The sequence below is a fragment of the Primulina tabacum genome, chromosome 11, assembly GCF_025594145.1.
Source record: "Primulina tabacum isolate GXHZ01 chromosome 11, ASM2559414v2, whole genome shotgun sequence".
NCBI lineage: Eukaryota > Viridiplantae > Streptophyta > Magnoliopsida > Lamiales > Gesneriaceae > Primulina > Primulina tabacum.
Window position 1 is genome coordinate 28,885,097 of NC_134560.1, and position 21,080 is coordinate 28,906,176.

The 21,080-nt window shown below is 38.4% G+C and overlaps 1 protein-coding gene across 1 annotated transcript; it reads right to left on the reverse strand.

Moving 5' to 3' along the window:
• Positions 1 to 19,262: 19,262 nt before the first annotated feature.
• On the reverse strand, positions 19,263 to 20,670 carry LOC142519725 (vascular-related unknown protein 1-like). The gene is made up of 3 exons (XM_075622753.1): positions 20,190 to 20,670; positions 20,025 to 20,087; positions 19,263 to 19,478 (listed from the first exon to the last, which is right to left on the reverse strand). The coding sequence occupies exons 1-3, from the start codon at positions 20,487 to 20,489 to the stop codon at positions 19,344 to 19,346; spliced, it is 498 nt and encodes a 165-aa protein (XP_075478868.1). The 5' UTR covers positions 20,490 to 20,670; the 3' UTR covers positions 19,263 to 19,343.
• Positions 20,671 to 21,080: the final 410 nt, after the last annotated feature.

Sequence of the window (21,080 nt, forward strand, 5' to 3'; positions counted from 1 at the left end):
CACATGACCAACATGCACTTAACATTTTAAAATGACATGTATCTATCCTCTATATCATGCATCATGAAAGCACTAAAAGAATTTTAGCGTATAAAATATAAAGCAGTAAAAACTCACATACTTGAGTCGTGACTTCTTGAGCTTCTCAGAGTAGCAGTACAAAACCCTTTGGAGATCCTTCGCTCCAATACCAACTGAAATGACCCTCGCTTTTTAACTTTGAAATTCTACTAAAAACTTTTTTTTACTCCATTAATTCGAAACCAACAATTTAAAAATAACCTACCATTTCCATAAATCAAAATATTTTAACATATTATAATCTCAAATGCACAAAATTCTCTAAATCGTCAATTAACCAAAAATCCTACATCGACCTTTAACAAGATCAACTAACATCAAAATAAAGCATAAAATCTCTAATAAAATCCTTAACAAAAATCCTTCAAAACTTTTAACTAACAAGCTAATGCGGAAAATAAAGTCCATCGGAAATGTACTGTCGTACTCGATTCAATCAAGCGTTAGCTCCTCCCACAATAACATCATAGCCTGCAGCATTTAAATCAAGTCAATTTAATGACTCATTACGTCCTAAACATGAGTAACAAATAATACATATACAAGCACATGCATTAAATCATACTTTTATTTAAAATAATTTTAAGCATAAATAAATCATATATCGTAAAATCATAAAATCATAAAACTTTGCATCATTTATCATTTTGGGTGAATTTTGATTCTTGAAAGTGACTATCATTTTATCCTCTGGTCGACTTATCAGTCTTAGCTCACCATTGCGCATGGAGACGGGCATTAGGAGCCACCGTAAAATACGAAATACGATCGTCGGGCTCCCTCTGAGACCTTGTCCCGTAAACGGGCTCCCTCTGGGCCTTTTCCCTCACGATATCCCCATAAAATTGTAAGCTCACCGTTCCCTCTTAAAACGGATCCTCCAAATATCCTCTAATATCTCTGTCAAAGTCAATTCACATCCTTCAAAATATTTTTTTTAAATCTTAAAATATAATGACTTTCCAAAAATAGCATTTTTAGTCAAAATTTTACAGCTTTATAATAAATCATAAAATATCATACTTTCATCAAAATCATCATAATATATCATTTAACATGCGTTATGACCCTTCAGTGACGCTGCCAAGCCTTTGCGTACTACACAGGTGTAAAATGATTGTTTTGCCCCTAGAGGTAAAATTTCTCGATTTTGATTTTTTTATTATTTTTATTGACTCTGCTCCATTTCAAATAATTATTTACGCTTAAATTAAATTTTTGACATTTTATTTGTCGTAAGCTCGAGGATTTTGATTTAGTTCTTTAATTACTAATTTGTGAAGCGTTTAATTTACCGAATTAATTCAAATTTTAATATTTTCTTTCAAGAGTTTAAACATAAGACTTTTTATACCTAAAATACCCTCGTGAACCATGAAACGACCCTCGTGGACCATAGTTCGGCCCTTTTCTTTCTAGACCCTAAAATTCAAACCATACCTTATTCCCTCGAGCCCTCTTGCATTTTTCTCGAGCCAAACTCGAGCCACCTTGAGCCATCACCTGACCAGACCTCCTAGGGACCAAACAGAACCCCCCTGGACCATGCGCACCAGCAACAAGAGCCGCGCGAGTTCCCTTGTGTTTGCTAGGACCACCATCGAGCCAGCCTGCAGCAGCCCCTGACGCGACCCCTAGCCATCCTCCCTAGAGCCTACTGAACCACCCTGAGCTGACCTGCCCTAGCCACAAACCCCCTTTGCTGCAGCCACCCGAGGCGTGCATGGAGGAGGAGTCTCAATTCGTGTGGACTCTTCCCCAGCATATGAACTCGAGTCCTAGCCCTACTAGGACCCTTCCCAACCCTTGACCACATCCAGCCCAGCCACCTAGCCGAGCCACGCGACGCCGCAGCCCCAAGCCGAGCCATCTTCTCCTCAGTTGGTCAAGGAAAACCCTAGGACTCTCCACCTCGGCCATGCTCGACTTCCAGTCTTCGTTTCAACCCTTAACGGCTCTTTTCCCGTCCCTTAAACACCTTCTGTTTGCAACGTGTCCTTAGAAATCATAATTTTAAAGAAACAAGCATAAAAACGTCAAAACTATTGAAAATAAACATCATACCGTTAAACCATTACGTTAATATTTTTCATGTGAAAATAATTAAAACATGCATATTATGGTGTGAATGATGTGTCAAAGGGTTTAGAAAACGTGCATTTGCATTTTAAAACGCTCTAATATACGATCGTCGGTGAGGGGCACGAAAAGAGAGGAATAGGCGAAGAAGAACCCTACCTTTCCTCCTTGAAGATTTCGAATTTTGGTGTGTGTTGTTTGTGTAATATTCGGCTGAAAGGTGTGTTTAGAAACCTAGGTTTTTATTTTATAGGTTTTAATTTTCATGTTAATGGGCTTGGGTTTTGGGTTTTCAAGTTTAGGATTAATTGGACCTACCCTATTTAGTTAAATTGGGCTCATTAACACTTAAATAATTGACAAATAAAAGTTATAAAACTAATTTTCAAAAAATAATGCATTTGATATTTAAAAGTCCCTCATTTGCCCAAAACCGGCTTCCTGGATAAAATCAAGCTCGTCTCGTAAAATAATTTGAACTCTATCATCTTTAGAAAAATGTAATCATTTTTTATCGTATTAATAAGCCTTGAAAATATTTATTTTATCTCCGTCATCCCTGGTCTCTTTTCCCCATCCTATTACGAATATTCGGATAAAATTCTTCGATTTCATGAAATCATGCCATCTAATTATTTAATCGTGCATTCGTACCTTTAATTATATAATATGCATCAAGTAAACATTTAAAATTAATTACTTAAAACAATTATGTAATTTAATTCATTTGTATGCATGTGTACGTAGGTTGGTTTTGGACGTTACAAAAATCCTGGCAGCCCTTCAGAATAAGCTTCTTTGCACGCATGCAAGAAATGATGCGTGGCATCTGTCTGTTCTGCGCAACCTCGGAAACAAATGATTTCTCATTGGATGATCTAATAGATACAGACCTCTGCTGAAAATCGATGGTAGCTCCATTCATTGTGAGCCAATCCATGCCCAAAACTCGGGCATCGGCAACACAATAAGATGCGCCCGTACAATATTCTTCTGCAACTGAGCTCAACATCCTTTCCCATGCTCGTAGACATCATATTCTCGCCCGAAGGCACTATAACTCTGAATCCTGATTCTACGTCCTCCGATAAAATCTGACGGATAAGATGCCCTATTGTTTTACGAAAGACTCAGATATGAAAGAATGTGTGGCTCACGAATTTAGCAAAGCATAGGTGGTTACCTCTGCTATAAATATCCTCCATGCGTGTACCATCGTACCAAATGCAAATCAATGCCATAAAAATTCGTAAATTCTCTTTTAACTAGGTCGTTCTATTTTCAAAATATCAATTCAGCCCCTCAAATATACAAAAATGACCCTTCATATCTCGAAAATTGAAAATTGCAGCCCGAAGAATTTTGAAAATTTGCAATTTAGCCCCTAAATTCTAGAATTCTTCAATTTCAGCCCTTAAAGTTTCGAATTTGTGAAAAACAGTCCCTAGACCTTCTAAATTACGAAATTTTCCCCGATAGTTTTCTAAATTGCTAAAATGGCCCAAAAAATTCCTAAAATTTTACATCAAGCCCAAAACTCTAGAAATCCTCAATTTAAGCCCAATTTATGTAATTTTAGCCCTTTAGTTGTTCGAATTTATTGCAATTAGGTTCCTAAACTTTTTAATTATAGCAATTAACCACCAATAATTTTAAAAAAATTGCATGTTAGTCCCTAAGTTCATCAATTCTCTAAAATTCAACCCTTCGACCCCTAACCATAAAATTCGAAACTTAACCTTCAAAATGATGTAAAAATTCGGAACATGTATCCCAAGACTATCAAATTCAATTCTCCTCAATTTAATCCTATCATACATGCTTATTAATTCAAGCAACAATGCAATATAAAACGCTTAAATAGCCGGAATACTTGTAATAAGCGTCGAGTCTGGCTATGCTTGCTCAACATGCATCATGTAAGCCCTTCCAGTCACGGGCTGCTTCTCTTTCAGGCAATCAGCAGCCTTATGTCTGTCTCCTCCGCACCTGAAGCACTTGTAGGCTGCCCCCACATGTACTTGCCAAAGTGATGGCGATTGCATTCTTTCTGGAGAGGCTTCTTATCAGTCTTTGGGACAACTGCTCTCTGTGGCTGCCCCTGCGGTTTCTGCTGTTCTGACTACTTCGGTGGTCCCGCATACGGATTTTTGCTCTGTTGTGACCGCTGCTGTGGAGGCGGCCCCTTCCTCTGTAGCTCCCACTCTATATCCTTCAGCGACTACTCTGCCCTAAAAGCTCTCGTAACAGCATCGTTATAATTCGTCAGGTTTCCCAACAGCACATCCCGACGTACAATAGGCCTGAGACCATCTAGAAAGTGTCTCAGCTTCTCACCATCATCATTAGCAATTAGGGGCACAAAGTGACAACCCCTATCGAATTTCTTAACAAACTCCGCAACAGACATGTCTCCCTGTCGGAGACTCAAAAACTCTCGCTTCATCCGAGACCTCACATCAGCAGTGAAGTACTTCCCGTAGAATATCTTCTTGAAGTCCTCCAATTAAGGTAAGGGTATTCATATTCAACCATCTCTCAGCTCTTTCCCACCACAGAGATGCATCATCCATCAACAAATAAATGGCGCATCGGACCCCGTCAGCATCCGCCATGTTCATATAATAGAAGATCACTTCCAAAGACCTGATCCACCCCTCAGCAATGAATGGATCAGTAGTGCCAGAAAAATCATTCAGATCCATAATCCAAAACTGCATGTAGATATCATCAGGTCGTCCCTGAGCAGCATTCCAAACATGCTCCTCCAACAAACAAGCCATCCCCTCGAGCACCCATGTAGCAGCATCCAGGGGTGGTCGAGTTATCTCCTCACGTCTCTCCTCCTTAATATACATGGGAATAACACGTCTGGGAGGCATCACTGTAGACGTCGTCCAAACCACGTATCCAACATGCATTTAAATTTAAATGTACATCTAACCTCCTAATTCATACATCATAGAAGCATTTAAAATTCAGCATATGAAATTTAAAGTAGTAGAACACACAGATTTGAGGCTTGAATTCTTGAGCTTTTCGGAAAGGTAGTAACACAACCATTTCGAGATCCTTGACACTAATACCAACTGAAACATCCTTTCCTTTTTTAACTTTAAAATTTAAATAAATACTAAGGAATTTTTTTTAATTAAACATTTTCCTCTAAACTTTAAACGGTCTAACATAAAAACTAATATTAAAAAAATATTAAATACATCAAAATCCATAAATCATCAACCATAAATTCATACGTCGACTTAAAATTATCCAGAAATTTAAGCTTCAAAATCAACCATAAAATTCTATAAAATAATCCTCAAAATTTTCTTAAAATTTAAATACTAAGCTAATGCGGAAAATAAATATTAATCCCTCGGGAATGTACTGCTGGACACGATTCACTCAAGCGTCAGCGCCTCTCTCAATAATATCCTCACATGCAACTATTCAAATCTAGTTGAGTCCAATGACTCAGTACGTTCTAACCATACGTACCAAATAATACATATACAAGCATATGCATTTAAATCATATTTTTATTTAAAATAAGATGGCATAAACTTGTAAAAATAAATAAATCATAAATCATTAAATCGTAAAGTCTTTCTTCATCGTAGATCATTTTAGATGAAGTTTAATTTTTGAAAGTGACTATTATTTATCATTCATCATCTGGTCGACTGATCAATCTATATACACCAAATATTTGGGGGCGGGACATCAGCAACTCTCGTCAATGGACCGTGGCCAAATATTGAAATACGATCGTTGGGCTTCTTCTGGGGCCTTCTCTCGTAAACGGGCTCCTTATGGGGACTTTTCCCTCATGATATTCCCACTTGTAAGTTCATCGTTTCTTCTTCAAATGGATCCCCCACATATCTTCTGTGTCACAGTCAATTAAAATCCTTCAAAATATTTTTCCTTTCGTTTTATTTTAAAATATCATGTCCTTCCAAAAATCGTAAAAATAGCATTTCTGGAAAATCGTGCAGCTTTTGCATATATCATAAAAATATTATATCTTCATCATAAAAAAACATTTTAAAATATCATTTAGCGTGTATTATGATTTTTCGGGACACTGTCAGACCTCTTGAACTACCCGGACGTAAAATGACTATTTTACCCCTGGACCCCGAACTTTCTAATTTTGACTTTTTCTTACTTTTCTTGACTCTAACCTATATATAAGCTTATATCTGACTTTTAATATTTTTCTTAGACGTAAACTCGAGCCTTTCAATTTAATGATTTAATAGTTAAACCGTGAAGTGTTGTAAACCCGAATTAATTTAAAAATTAATATTTTCTTCCCAAATTTTAAAATTAGACTTTTCATCCCTAAAATGCCCCATTGAACCACAATCCAACCCCCGTGGACCACGGTTCGAGGCCCTTATTTTTCCTAGCCATAATCGACACTTCTGACCAAGTCGCGCCCCTCCGAAACCCGAGCCACCCTCGAGCCACGGTTCGAGGCCCTTATTTTGCCTAGCCATAATCGACACTTCTGCCCCTAAACCAAGTCGTGCCCCTCCGAAACCCGAGCCACCCTCGAGCCAACAGTGGATCAGACCATGCCCAGGTCTTATCATACCCTCCTGGAGCCTCACAGACCGACCTGGACCAGTGCACCTGTAACATACCGTACTTTTTACTACTAAAAATTTTGCGAAAAATTAAAAATTTTCTTAAATAAGAAGTAAACCTTCAAAATTTTGATAAAGCAAACCGTTCATCCCACAACCATTGTAACAAAAGGTCTCAAAGTAAAGTTCGCCAAAATATTTGCTTAAAATTTCATAACCGGTAACGTAACTCAAAATATTTTAAACATCTATAAAACTTAAAACAAGTGGGTCCTCGGGTTTAGCCTCCCGCTCAGTCCAAGCCAGCTCCTTGGTCCCCACCCCTAGTCTCCTCGAAATCATCCTCACCTGCATCGATCAAGTCTAGTGAGTTTAAAGACTCAACACGTATAAACTGGAAGTAACGAGTAATACGTAATAAAACCGCATGCAACTTTAAAATAGAGCGTACATACAAGAACTTGAACTTGCATATAAAAGCTTGAAATTACATACTTAACATAGACATGCCATAACGTGAAACTTTACTTAAACATGCTTGCATACTTGTACATACTTGAACATACTTAAACTTCGTCATTTTGCGTAGAGGCATGTTTCAAAGCAAAAGACCCATAACATAAATTGCCTGATCAGACTAAACCACAGTACTGGGCCGACAGGGAAAAATCCACTGCCACATACATGAGATCCCCGTTCATGCATTAACGGGTGGTTTGGTCCCCGTTCATGCTTTAACGCTTTCCAATCCTGATCTAAACCCGTTCATGATTTAACGGGGTGGATTGGTCTTTGGTCATGCTTTACCGCTTTCCAATCCCATACATAATTGGTCACAAGACATTCAGCATACCTCAAAAACTTAAAATATTTTCTTCGCACGTCAAACATACTTACTTGGCGTTGAGGGATTCGTTGGATCTCGCTTGGGGCCACTGCTGCACTTACTAACATGAGTTTGAAATACTTAACTTGCGTAGCTTAGACATATAGTAATGCTCGCACCCAAAAATGACAATTTTCTTATGACATTCTTAATCTCTCGGGCTCGACCTCATTTAATTGTCGTACTAAGCCATGACATAAAATCTATAATCGATCCCTAAAATATTTCCCAAGGACTGGAGTACACGGACCCCGTGCACCCCTCCGGGTCCGGGTCCGTGTAGGCACTATAAAAGCATACTCGAAAAAAAGAGGACATGGATCATGTGCCTAGATCCGTGTAAGGGTCCGTGTAGACTATGTAAAAAGACGCTTCAGAAGAAACAAGGGCACGGACCCCGTGCCAGGGTCCGTCGAAGGGTCCGTGTAGGCTCGGTAAAGCAGACACACGAAAATTCAATACAGGTAGTGCTTAATATTCACAACTCGATTGAACGGAATATGAACTGACACCTCGAGACCCATTCTAGGATGCTGCTACCTTGTTCCAAACCCACACAAACACCCCCAAACAACGACACCCAACCTACGACCCAATACAACTCAAAATCACGGAAATTGACACCAAATCGTTTCCTACTACTTCTAATGAATTCAAGTGCCTATCGACACTAACCGGCATACCAAATACCAACCCAACATCATAATAACATACCTAAATGCAGGCAACGATCACCAGTCAATCCCCAACGAAGCCTGCAACCACAAAACTTCAAAAACACCTCAATAACATAATTTTTTCAGAAAACGCAGTTTGAGCTGTCTCACGAAAATGAATTAGGCTTTTAAAAATACTACAACTAAGTAAATCATTTAAAATGCCCCAAACTTAATTTAAAATAAAGTACCATGTTTAAAATCACAAAAATCGTCAACGGTCTCTTTTCCTCGATCCCGCATCGAATAATCGCCTGAAACATGAAACTCGAGAAAATATTTTAACGTGCATCACATAAACATACATAATTTAAAATAATACAATTTAAATAGATCATGCATCACAAAAAAAATCATTTTAAATTTAAATAAATGATTTAACAATTAAATAAATGCATGAGTTTTACGTATACTGATTTTGGGCTCTACAGTTCCTCCCTCACTTATATAAATTTCGTCCTCGAAATTAAACCTTACCGAACAACTCCGGGTAGCGATTCCTCATGTCTGCTTCGGTCTCCCGAAGTGTCCTCCTCCATGGATTGATTTAGCCATCGAACTTTGACCAACTTGGTTACTTAGTTCCGTAGACTACGCTCCTGTCTGTCTAGGATATTGACATGTCTTTCCTCGTAAGACAGGTCTGGAGCCAACTGTAACGGTTCATAGCTCAAAACATGCGAAGGATTAGCTAGGTACTTCCTCAGCATTGAGACGTGGAACACATTGTGTACACCGGCTAGATTCGGCGGTAGGGCTACACGATAAGCTAGTGTCCCAACTCTGTCAATAATCTAGAACGGACCCAATGAATCTCGGACTAAGCTTGCCTCTCTTCTCAAATCTCATAACACCCTTCATGGGTGCTATCTTCACGAAAACGTGATCGCCTAAGGCAAACTCTAGATCTCTTCTCCTCTTGTCAGCATAACTCTTTTGACGACTCTGCGCGGTCTTCATCCTGTTTCGGATCTTGACCACCACATCTCCAGTCTGCTGAACAATCTCTGGACCAAGCTCTGACCTCTCCCCGACTTCATCCTAATGAATCGGTGATCTACACTTCCGTCCATACAACGCCTCACAGGGAGCCATACCTATAGATGCTTGGAAGCTTTTGTTGTATGTAAACTCTACTAGAGGTAGCTTAGATTCCCAAGTCCCCTGGAAGTTGATCATACAGACTCGCAATAGATCTTCCAAAATCTGAATCACTCGCTCAGATTGGCCATCTGTCTGCGGGTGAAAAGCTGTACTGAATAGCAACTTCGTCCCCATGGTTGCATGCAAACTCTTCCAAAAGGACGATGTAAACATCGGGTCCCTGTTGGACACAATGGAAACTGGGATCCCATGCAATCGAACTATCTCCCTGATATAATGTTATGCATACTGCATCATGGAGAAAGTCGTCTTTACTGGCAAAAAGTGCGCTGACTTGGTGAGTCGATCCACAATTACCCAAATAGCATTGGATCCCCTGACTGACCTCGGCAACCCAACGACGAAGTCCATGGTGATATTCTCTCATTTCCACTCGGGGATAGGGAGTGGCTTAAGCATCCCTGCTAGCCTCTGATGCTCTGCCTTCACCTGCTGAAAAGTGAGACATTCAGACACAAACCGACGGATGTCTCTCTTCATACCTGGCCACCAATACAAATCTGCAAATCCTTGTACATCTTGGTACCTCCTGGATGAATAGAATACGGAGATCCGTGTGCCTCTGTCAGAACATCCTCTCTGATCGAATCAATACTAGGCACGCACATTCTACCTCTATATCTCACAATATCATCGAACAATGTGTAGAGTACACTGCCCTTGGCTTCGTCTTTCAGCCTCCATTTCTGCAACTGCTCATCTGAAGGCTGTCCTCTACGGATTCGATCTAGTAAATCGGATTTGACCGTCAGATTAGATAGTCTGGGAGCTATGCCCTTGGGATAAACCTCTAACCCAAACCTCTGAATCTTAGACTAAAGAGGTCTCTGTACTGACAACTATGTTATGACTGAAACCTTCCTGCTCAAGGCATCTGCCACCACATTAGCTTTCCCCGGATGGTAGCTAATTTCACAATCGTAGTCCTTTACCAACTCCAACCACCGTCTTTGCCTCATGTTCAGCTCTTTCTGCGTGAAGAAATACTTGAGACTCTTGTGATCAGTAAATATCTGGCATTTCTCGCCGTACAAGTAGTGTCTCCAAATCTTCAATGCAAAGACAACGACGGCTAATTCTAAATCATGAGTCGGATAATTCTACTCATGCACCTTCAACTGCCTGGAAGCATAAGCTATCACCCGACCATGCTGCATCAAACCTGTGCCTAACCCGAGCTTAGATGCATCGGTGTATAACACAAAATCTCCTTGCCCGGATGGCATGGCTAACACTGGCGCTAAAATAAGAGCTTACTTCAAAGTATAGAAGCTCTTCTGGCACTCGCCACTCCACAAGAACTTAGCATTCTTCTTGGTCAGTGAAGTGAACAGCACTGCTATCGACGAAAACCCCTGAATAAACTTACGGTAGTTACCGGCTAAACCCAGAAAGCTGCGGATGTCTGATGCATTCTTTAGCTCAACCCATTCCTTAACAACTGCCACTTTAGCTGGGTCCACTTCAACTCCGTTGCTAGATATTATGTGACCCAAAAAAACGCTACATTCTCCAACCAGAATTTACACTTACTGAATTTCGCGAATAACTTGCGACTCTGGAAAACCTGCAAAACTGTACTCAAGTTCTGACTTTGCTCTTCATGGCTCTTCGAGTATATGAGAATTTCGTCAATGAACACTATGACGAATTGATCAAGGTAAGGCTGAAATACTCGGTTCATCAAGTCCATAAAAATCGCTGGAGCGTTCGTCCGTCCAAACGGCATCACTAAGAACTCGTAATGCCCACATCTGGTTCTGAAGGCTGTCTTATGAAGATCTGCATCTTTCACCTTCACCTGATGATACCCCGATCGAAGATCTATCTTAGAGAACACTATGGCTCCCTGCAATTGATCGAACAAGTCCTCGATCCTTGGACATGGGTATTTGTTCTTGATCGTTACCTTGTTCAGTTCTCGGTAATCGATACACATTCTCATGCTCCCATCTTTCTTATTTACGAAGAGTACTAGTGCGCCCCATGGTGAGAAACTATGGCGGATGAATTCTTTGTCTAGAAGCTCCTGAATCTGCTGCTTGAGCTCTAACATCTCAGTTGGAGCTAAACAGTATGGTGCCTTAGAGATTGGCACTATGCCTGGCACAATGTCAATGGAAAACTCCACCTCTTTCTCTTGTGGAAGGCATGTGACGTCATCCGGAAATACGTCAGGATCCTTACTACTGGTACATTAGTTAATGACGGAGTGGGTACGTCAGGTGTTGAAATGATCCTGGCCAGGAAAGCCTGACACCCCTTGGAAATAAGTTTTCGCGCCTGCATGCACGAGATCATGCGAGGGAAACTCCTCCATCTAGCTGGCTCAAAGAGAAAATGCTCCATACCCAAAGGTCTTACTAACACCGACCTTTTCTGGAAGTCGATAAGAACTCTGTTCTTCGTTAGCCAGTCCATTCAGAGAATGATATCAAACTCCGGCATCGGCAACACAATCAAATCGGCATACACTAGGTGACCTTGCAGCTCGAGATCAATGTCCCTGACCACGCTAGTAGCTGACAATTCTTCCGTTGATGGGACTGTCACTGAATAGCTCACGTCGAGTCCAATAGACTTGATGTCCAGGTGACTAGCGAATGTCTCCGAAATAAAGGAATGGGTGGCTCCTAAGTCTATCAAGGCCTTCGTGGCTAGTCTCTTTATGAAAATGTTTTCAGTCAATAATGTCGTGTCTGGGTTCGCCTCCTGAGCACGCATGGCGAACACTCTTCCCTGGGTCAGCTGCCTCTACTGAGGGCACTCCTTTAGCATGTGGTCACTTGCTCCGCACTTGAAACATTTGCCCAACCCATACAAACACTGTCACGGGTGTTGGCGGTTGCACTTCGGGCGCACCGGGTGCTCTCCCGACCTCTGTGGCGCCTTCTGCTGTGGCATAGGACCCTTGTCCTTTGGCGGTCCTTGATAAGGTTTCTTTCCCGGCTGCCCCTGGAACGGCCTCTTAAACTGAGGCCGCTGCTGCTGGTGCTGCTGTGGAGCCTGATAGGGTCTCTTGCCCTGCCTGTCAGCCTCAATATCCCTCTGATCCTGCTCCGCCGCCAAGGCTCTAGATACGGCAACGACATAGGTAGTAGGACCAGCAACTCTCACGTCGCGGCGCAAGATTGGCCGCAACTCGTCCATAAAATGCCTCAGCTTCCCTTGAGCATCATCAGCTATCAGAGGCCCAAAATGACACCCCCTTTCAAACTTCCTCACGAACTCACCTACGCTGCTGTCTCCTTGTCTCAACGTCATGAACTCCCTGGTCAGTCTAGATCGTACTTCTTCAGTGAAGTACTTGGAGTAGAATACCTCCTTAAATCCACTCCACGTCAGTGTTTGCAAGTTAACTGACACTAATGCACTATCCCACCACAGTCTAGCATCTCCTTCTAGAAGGAAAGTGGCACACCTGACTCTATCTGCATCAGTCAGTTCCATAAAGTCAAAGATTACCTCGATGGACTTAATCCATCCCTCGGCTATCATCGGGTCAGTAGTCCCCGAAAACTCCTTTGGGTTCATCCTCCTGAACCTCTAATATACCGCCTCTGGTCTTGGCCTAGCCCTTGCATCGACTGCAGCCTGGTTCCCCGCAAATTGTGTGAAGAATTGAGTCATTCCTGCAAGCATCTGTGCTTGCATATCTGGCGGTGGAGTAGAGGGAGCATCTCCCCCCTCCTCTCGAGCCTCTCTATCTTCATCCCTAGCTTCTCGGTTAATTATGCGTCTAGGAGGCATACTATTCCAACAATATACCCAACACGTAAATCCCTTATGCATGAACATGATATCAATAGTATAAGATGCACGTAAATTGAACTTAAAACATGGACATGCTGAAATCATGACATAATGCTTAGTACATAACATAACTCAAAACTTACAGACTTGAGGTGTGGCTTCGTGAGCTTCTTGCGACTAGCAGTAGGCATAACCCTTTACAAGAACACCGCTCTAATACCAACTGTAACGTACCAAAATTTTTACTACATAAAATTTTGCGGAAAAATAAAAATTTTCTTAAATAAGAAGTAAACCTTCAAAATTTTGATAAAATAAACTGTTCATCCCACAACCATTGTAACAAAAGGTCTCAAAGTAAAGTTCGCCAAAATATTTGCTTAAAATTTCATAACCGGTAACGTAACTCAAAATATTTTAAACATCTATAAAACTTAAAACATGGCGGTCCTCGGGTTTAGCCTCCCGCTCAGTCCAAGCCAGCTCCTTGGTCCCCACCCCTAGTCTCCTCGAAATCATCCTCACCTGCATCGATCAATTCTAGTGAGTCTAAAGACTCAACACGTATAAACTGGAAGTAACGAATAATATGTAATAAAACCACATGCAACTTTAAAATAGAGCGTACATACAAGAACTTGAACTTACATTTAAACTTGAACTTGCATATAAAAGCCTGAAATTACATACTTAACATAGACATGTCATAACGTGAAACTTTTCTTAAACATGCTTGCATACTTGTACATACTTAAGCATACTTAAACTTCGTCATTTTGCGTAGAGGCATGTTTCAAAGCAAGTGACCCATAAAAAATCGCCTGATCGGTACTGGGATGACAGGGAAAAATCCACTGCCACATACATGAGATCCTCGTTCATGCTTTAACGGTGGATGCTTTAACGCTTTTCAATCCTGATCTAAACCCGTTCATGATTTAACGGGGTGGATTGGTCCCTGGTCATGCTTTACCGCTTTCCAATCCCATACATAATTGGTCACAAGACATTTAGCATACCTCAAAAACTTAAAATATTTTCTTTGCACGTCAAACATACTTACTTGGCGTTGAGGGATTCGTTGGATCTCGCTTGGGGCCACTGCTGCACTTACTAACATGAGTTTGAAATACTTAACTTGCGTAACTTAGACGTATAGTAATGCTCGCACCCAAAAATGAAAGTTTTCTTATGACATTCTAAATCTCTCGGCTCGACCTCATTTAATTGTCGTACTAAGCCATGACATAAAATCTCAAATCGATCCCTAAAATATTTCCCAAGGACAGGAGTACACGGACCCCGTGCACCCCTCCGGGTTCGGGTCCGTGTAGGCACTGTAAAAGCATACTCGAAAAGAAGAGGACACGGACCTGGTGCCTAGGTCCGTGTAAGGGTCCGTGTAGACTCTGTAAAAAGACACTTCGGAAGAAACAAGTGCACGGACCCCGTGCTAGGGTCCGTGTAGGCTCGGTAATAGCAAACACACGAAAATTCAATACAAGTGGTGCTTAATATTCACAACTCGATTGAACGGACTATGAACCGACACCTCGAGACCCATCCTAGGATGCTACTACCTTGTTCCAAATCCACACAAACACCCCTAAACAACGACACCCAACATACAACCCAATACAACTCAAAATCACGGAAATTGACACCAAATCGTTTCCTACTACTTCTAATGAATTCAAGTGTCCTATCGACACTAACCGGCGTATCAAATACCAACCCAACATCATACTAACATACCTAAATGCAGCAACGATCACCCGTTGATCCCCAACGAAGCCTGCAACCAAAAACTTCAAGAACACCTCAATAACATAATTTTTTCAGAAAAACGCAGTTTGAGCAGTCCCACGAAAATGATCATAACTCACTCAATTTCTTTCCAAATATTTCGAATTTTATATCAAATCGAAGGTATCAAAAATTTCTACAATTTTCATGTTGAAAGTTTTCTCAAAATCACGACCAAAAAATCGCAGTTTTCAAAAGAACAGTAAATTTCGAAATTTTAGATCTAAAAACGTTTCAAAATCGATCCAACATGTTTCTGCCCAAACCTTGCACATCATACATGGATTTTTACGCATAAAACAACGCAACACATAGTATGACAATGATCGATGCAGAAAAAATAGTATATACGTGCCTTTTGATAAATAACGTTACCGAAACGACGACTCTGACATGAGAAGGAAGCTAGAGACGATCTGGGACGAACGTGGCACTAATTTCTTGCAACGAAATTAAAGAAAAGTTGCTGGAAAAATCGAAGGAGAGGGGAGGCTGATACAAGGTTGAAGAATCCTAGGTTTATTTTCTCAAAAATCTGAATTAGAGTGTAAAGAGTTGTGTGTGTGTGTGTTTTACCTGTAGGTGTGTGTGTGTTTTAATATAATTAAGGGGAAGGGTTGCTTAATCAGGAATTAATAGTGCTAATTAAAAATTCTAATCAAAATGCTAATAAAATGCTAATCATAAATGTAAATTCTCACTACTAAGCAAAGTCCCCTAATTTAAAATAAAGTGTACATTTGCTAAAATTTAAAAGTTTCAAAATTCCTAAAATCACTAAATAAATGAATTAGTCTTTTAAAAATACTACAAGTAAATCATTTAAAATGCCCCAAACTTAATTTAAAATAAATTACCACGTTTAAAATCGCCAAAATCATCACCGGTCCTTTTTCCTGGATCCCGCATCGAATAATCGCCTGAAACATGAAACTCGAGAAAATATTTTAACGTGCATCATATAAACATACATAATTTAAAATAATGCAATTTAAATAGATCATGAATCCCAAAAAAATCATTTTAAATTTAAATAAATGATTTAACAATTAAATAAATGCATGGATTTTACATGTACTGATTTTGGGCTCTACAGCACCCCAGCCCCACGCACCTTACACCTAACCGCGCACACGCATGCGCGTGGGGATCCTAGGGCTCGCGACTGCTCCACCTTAGAACCTATGAGTCCAGCGCCTAGGGGACCCCATAACCCTAATGGTCTCGGCATGCACAGGGCCTGGCCAAGCCTTGGTCAGCGCTAGTGCGACCCCTCCCCTTAACCTAGCCACACGTCCCTAAACCTCATGGAAAACCCTAAGCGCTAGCCACCCGACTCTAGTCATTTCCTGCCTTTGTCCAGCCTTTGTATCGTACTTAACGACTCTTTCCTCATCCCTTAAACCTCTCGTATTGGCAGTGTGTCCCTTAGAGCAAATAACACAATTCATATATTCATAAAAACGTTAAAACTTTGAGAAATATACGTCTAAACGTTAAATAACTCTATATAATTATTTTTCATGCTTAAGAACATAAATCATGCATAATCGGATTCGAATTGTGCAAAAAATATATTTTAGAAACGTGTCTTTGCGTTAAAACGCTTGAATATTCAATCGTTGACACGGGTTACGAAGAGGAGCGAAAGGGAAGCGACTAACCTTTGTTTTTTGCCTTGTAATTTTCGAAAATTTGAGTGTGTGTGGTGTGTGTGTTTCGGCAGCCATTAGGAGTATTAGAACCCTATGTTAGACTTTATAATTTTCGAAATTTGGTTTTAAAAATTAGGGTTTTAAAGATTTTTGGTTTAGGAATATTACCCATTAATTCTCGGTGAATTAGGCCCATTAAGGCTCATTTAATTTTAAAATAAAAGTTTATTAAATAAAATTTTAAAAATAAAAACTTTTGGGCCCTTAAAAGGTTTTTGTTTGAATAAAATTGGTTTCTTAGATAAAATAAGTCTCGACTCGTGAAATAATTTGGACTCCAGCATTTTTAAAAATTGTAATCCTAATTAATCATATTATCGAGCCCTAAAAAAATTTATCGAAAAATCTTTTGATCTTGGTCGTCCCCTATCTAATTATCGAATATCCGGATAAAATCCTTAATTTCATGAACTCCTGTCAAATCATGCAATTAAATATTTAATCATATAAAATATATCATTTAAGTATTTAAATTAATTAAATAAAATAAATAAGCAATTTAAATAATTTCCATCTATGTGATTTACATAAATTGATTTTCGGGCATTACAATTTATGACAACATGGATGAGCTCCATTGAGCTAGATAAACGAGTTCATGAGCTAGAGGTTTGCGTCTCTTTTGGCGGCAATAGTTCAGTCCTTGCGGTTTTGCATCGCATTGATTTCTTTTGAGTTAACTTCTCGAGCTTTTTGAGATGAATGTTTTAAGTCTAAAGTTGAGTTTTAAAATGGTAAATTTGAGCTACAATATCAAGTTTTATTGATTATGTGATTTGATTCGATAATCCGAGTCTTCACAATTACTTTTTATGTAAAAAATATTACGTATCACTGTAGGTATGAACCAGATCAACTATATATCTGTAAGATCATCTCACAAAAACATATTCAATAATATATGACACTCGAACTAGCACTCTGAATTAAATTAAATTTAAACCCTTTAACCCTAAGAAGTTCTCAGTATCGTGCTTAGCATTTACATTAAAAAATATTTGAATCAATGTTTCACTAATCACAAAGCATTTAAATATGCTCATTTTCCAGTCACTAACATCATTTAATATCATATACTGCAATATGAAATTGAAGATTATAATGGAAATTGTACGATATCGAATTTGCCTTCTACCCTATTTAAATGTGAAATTAAATTATTAGTCTAAATCAATAATCAAATAAGAAATCTTAATAAAAAATTCCAAATAACGCGGATAATTTGTTTTTGGTCATATTCAAAATTTTAACGTGAGCATCAATTAAATAAGTTCTGTTTTTTAAATTTATTTTATTATACTAAGACTTCCAAGGCCCTAAAAATTTTCATGCCCTGATACTTTACAGTCTCACTAATTCACTAAGTTGATGATATTTAATATACACTAGCGACATATCATACACGTTAATATATTATATAAATATTATTTATTGTTTAAATATAATATATACTTATTTTTCAAATATTTTTAAATATAATTTCTATGCTTAAAAGATGGCTAATATTATTTATCAAATAACAGAGAAAGATTGTTAACGTCGGGATAAAATTGTCAAGATTTTTCGATTAATAGTCCATACCAATGTGGTTACTAGCTCAAATGGCCTCAAACTTTAGGTAAAAACTTATGTGAGACGGTCTCACGGGGTCGTACTTTGTGAGACGGATCTCTTTTTTGGGTCATCCATGAAAAAATATTATTTTTTATGCTAAGAGTATTACTTTTTATTGTGAATATCGGTAGGATTTGACCCGTCTCACAAATAAAGATTCGTGAGACCGTCTCATAAGAGACATACTCCAAACTTTGTTGACTAGTGTGTATGAATTCGGTCTCAATGAGACAAAATTCACATATTTATATATGTGATACAAATCTAATGGGTCGACCAATTTCATACTTAGTGTGAAAAATAATAAATATAGAATAAAAAATAATATTTTTCACGATTGAGTAGGGGATTTTTATCACGAAATTGATATGTGAGACAATTTCATAGTAATTTTTGTGTATATATATTGCATACATTGGGTGGAAGGGTTTTAATTTTAAGACCTACTTAAACTCAGGTATCCCTTTAATTAAGAAAGGTTTCCGTCCCTACACTATGTGGGGGATAATGGGTGTGGTCGGTCGTTGATATATTTGTAATTAATTCCCTATTGAATCAACTTTCCTGGCCAAAGTGTCCTTGTGAGTCCTCGATGTTATGTCCATCAAATTAGCCTCATTTTTCTTTTTTTAATTATGTCTGAAACATTGTGATAGTTTCAACAGAATAGAATTAATATTTTAAAATTTTTTTATTGTAAATAGAATTTTAAACAATTGATATTTTAAAATTTTTATATTGTAAATAGAATTTTAAATTATTTTAATGTGTGATACTGACGAGCAACACGGATGGAATCTTCGATTATTAATAAAAAAAATTGTTTAATATACAATGGAAAAAAAAGAAGGGCTGCCACTAAATTAGACGTGCATAGATAGATAAAGGAACAATCCATGAAGAGAAAAAATTGAATTGACTATTTTAGCCAACTTCATTCATTATAGTCGACGAACGAGGAATATGGCATGAGACATAGTCCCTTCTTCTTCAGGTCAAAATAGGCATTTTCCCTCTCATCCATATTCATGCTCTTGCCACTTTTCCCTTCTTCCCCAACTTGCTTTCCCTGGGAAAAGAAAAACATTTATTTACAAGCATGAAAATCTTTCTTCAATTTTTTTTTTAAAATTCTTTCTTCAAAGGTGCCTAATTTAGTGTTCTTTTACTTCAATTTGGAATTCGGAAAATAAATTCGATACAATTCTCAATTTCACATAGAAGTCAATATATTTGGACGTTGTAAATTTTCAAGAATGTTGTAAAATTTCAAAGTTTCGTATACATTTTGATAAACTCTACTTGCTTTAATTTATGATACATTGAGAGAAAAACGTTTTTGGGTATAAAATATTAAATGTTATCACATACATTATGGAAGTATATATCAATATAGGAAGAAAAGGTTATTTTGGATGCTTTCAAGCAAAATCGAAGCAGCGATATTGATTTGATATTGCGACACGCACTGGCTTGTGTAATGAAAGCCAACGACAAAAAATGTTAGAAATTGAAATATATATGACAAACTAAATTTGACATGAATATAGATGATGAAAATCGTAAAAAAAAAAAAAAATACGTAATCAAAACGTCGAGACCATGTGACATTTACCATTTTATCCTCGTTTGTGTTATAGCTGCTCTCGATCTTCATCTTCATCTTCCTTCCGCTAACCTATATGATTAATTCGCGGAAGAATTTTAGATATACGATCATATCATGACAAAACAAAATCTTCAAAATTTTGAAAAACAATAAAGTGGGAATATGATCCACCTTGGGGCTGCTCGCCGGAGAACACGCTGTATCTTCCAGATCATCGTCATTCTGCCAAAAATACTTCTTCCTATTACTCATCCGGTTCTTTGAACTCGGTTTCTTGACTTTGTCGGTGTTTTTATGATCGAACGATCCAGTCCAAGCCGCATCCGAGACCAAGGACGGATTCAAACAATAATAGGTGTCTTCTGTCTGGTTCATCTGTGGAAAATCATCCAAGTAAGCAGACCAACCACTCTCCTGATCGTGAGACGCCGGCATTTGGTTATAGGATGAATTCATATGGCCGCTATCCATTATCTGATTCTTAGAAGAAATGTGTTTGGGATTGCGATCGAGAATTTATTTATGAAGAGGAACTGAAGGTCAAGTGGTTGTTGCAGCCTGCACGTAGGAGTCTTTTAAACACTTAAACTTATTTTATTAGGGTGTTGGAGTAGAACTTAGGACGTCATGAGTTCAAACACATGCACACAAAGTATCATGATCATTTTATTTTTTTATTATTTATAATTTAAATGATGGTTGAAGTTTTCTCGTTATCATCAGATTATCATCAGATCAGTTCGGACTCAGATTTTTCCCGTATCAAAACAGTACTGTTATGTCTTTGCACCACAAGTATATATCAATGATTAATATTTGACAGTACAGTAATTGGTATGCCATTAGATTTTTATATTTAGGCATATTAGAGACCATATTACGTACTTTTACCATTGGATTTATAAATTTCAAATTCAAAAGAATTTCAAATACATTTCATTTCAAATTAAGCATTTTTAATAATAATTGTGACAGGTCATTTCATATACATTAATTGTTTAATATATGTGTACGTACGTCATTTGAAATACATTTTTGAGCTCTTTTCTCAAATGAAATCCC

Coding starts and splice junctions, on each gene's coding strand:
- LOC142519725 (XM_075622753.1), bottom strand. CDS start 20,489: ATGGATAGCGGCCATATGAATTCATCCTATAACCAAATGCCGGCGTCT. Junction 20,088..20,189: donor CTCCGGCGAGCAGCCCCAAG/GTGGATCATATT, acceptor TTAATCATATAG/GTTAGCGGAAGGAAGATGAA. Junction 19,479..20,024: donor ACACAAACGAGGATAAAATG/GTAAATGTCACA, acceptor TTCTTTTCCCAG/GGAAAGCAAGTTGGGGAAGA.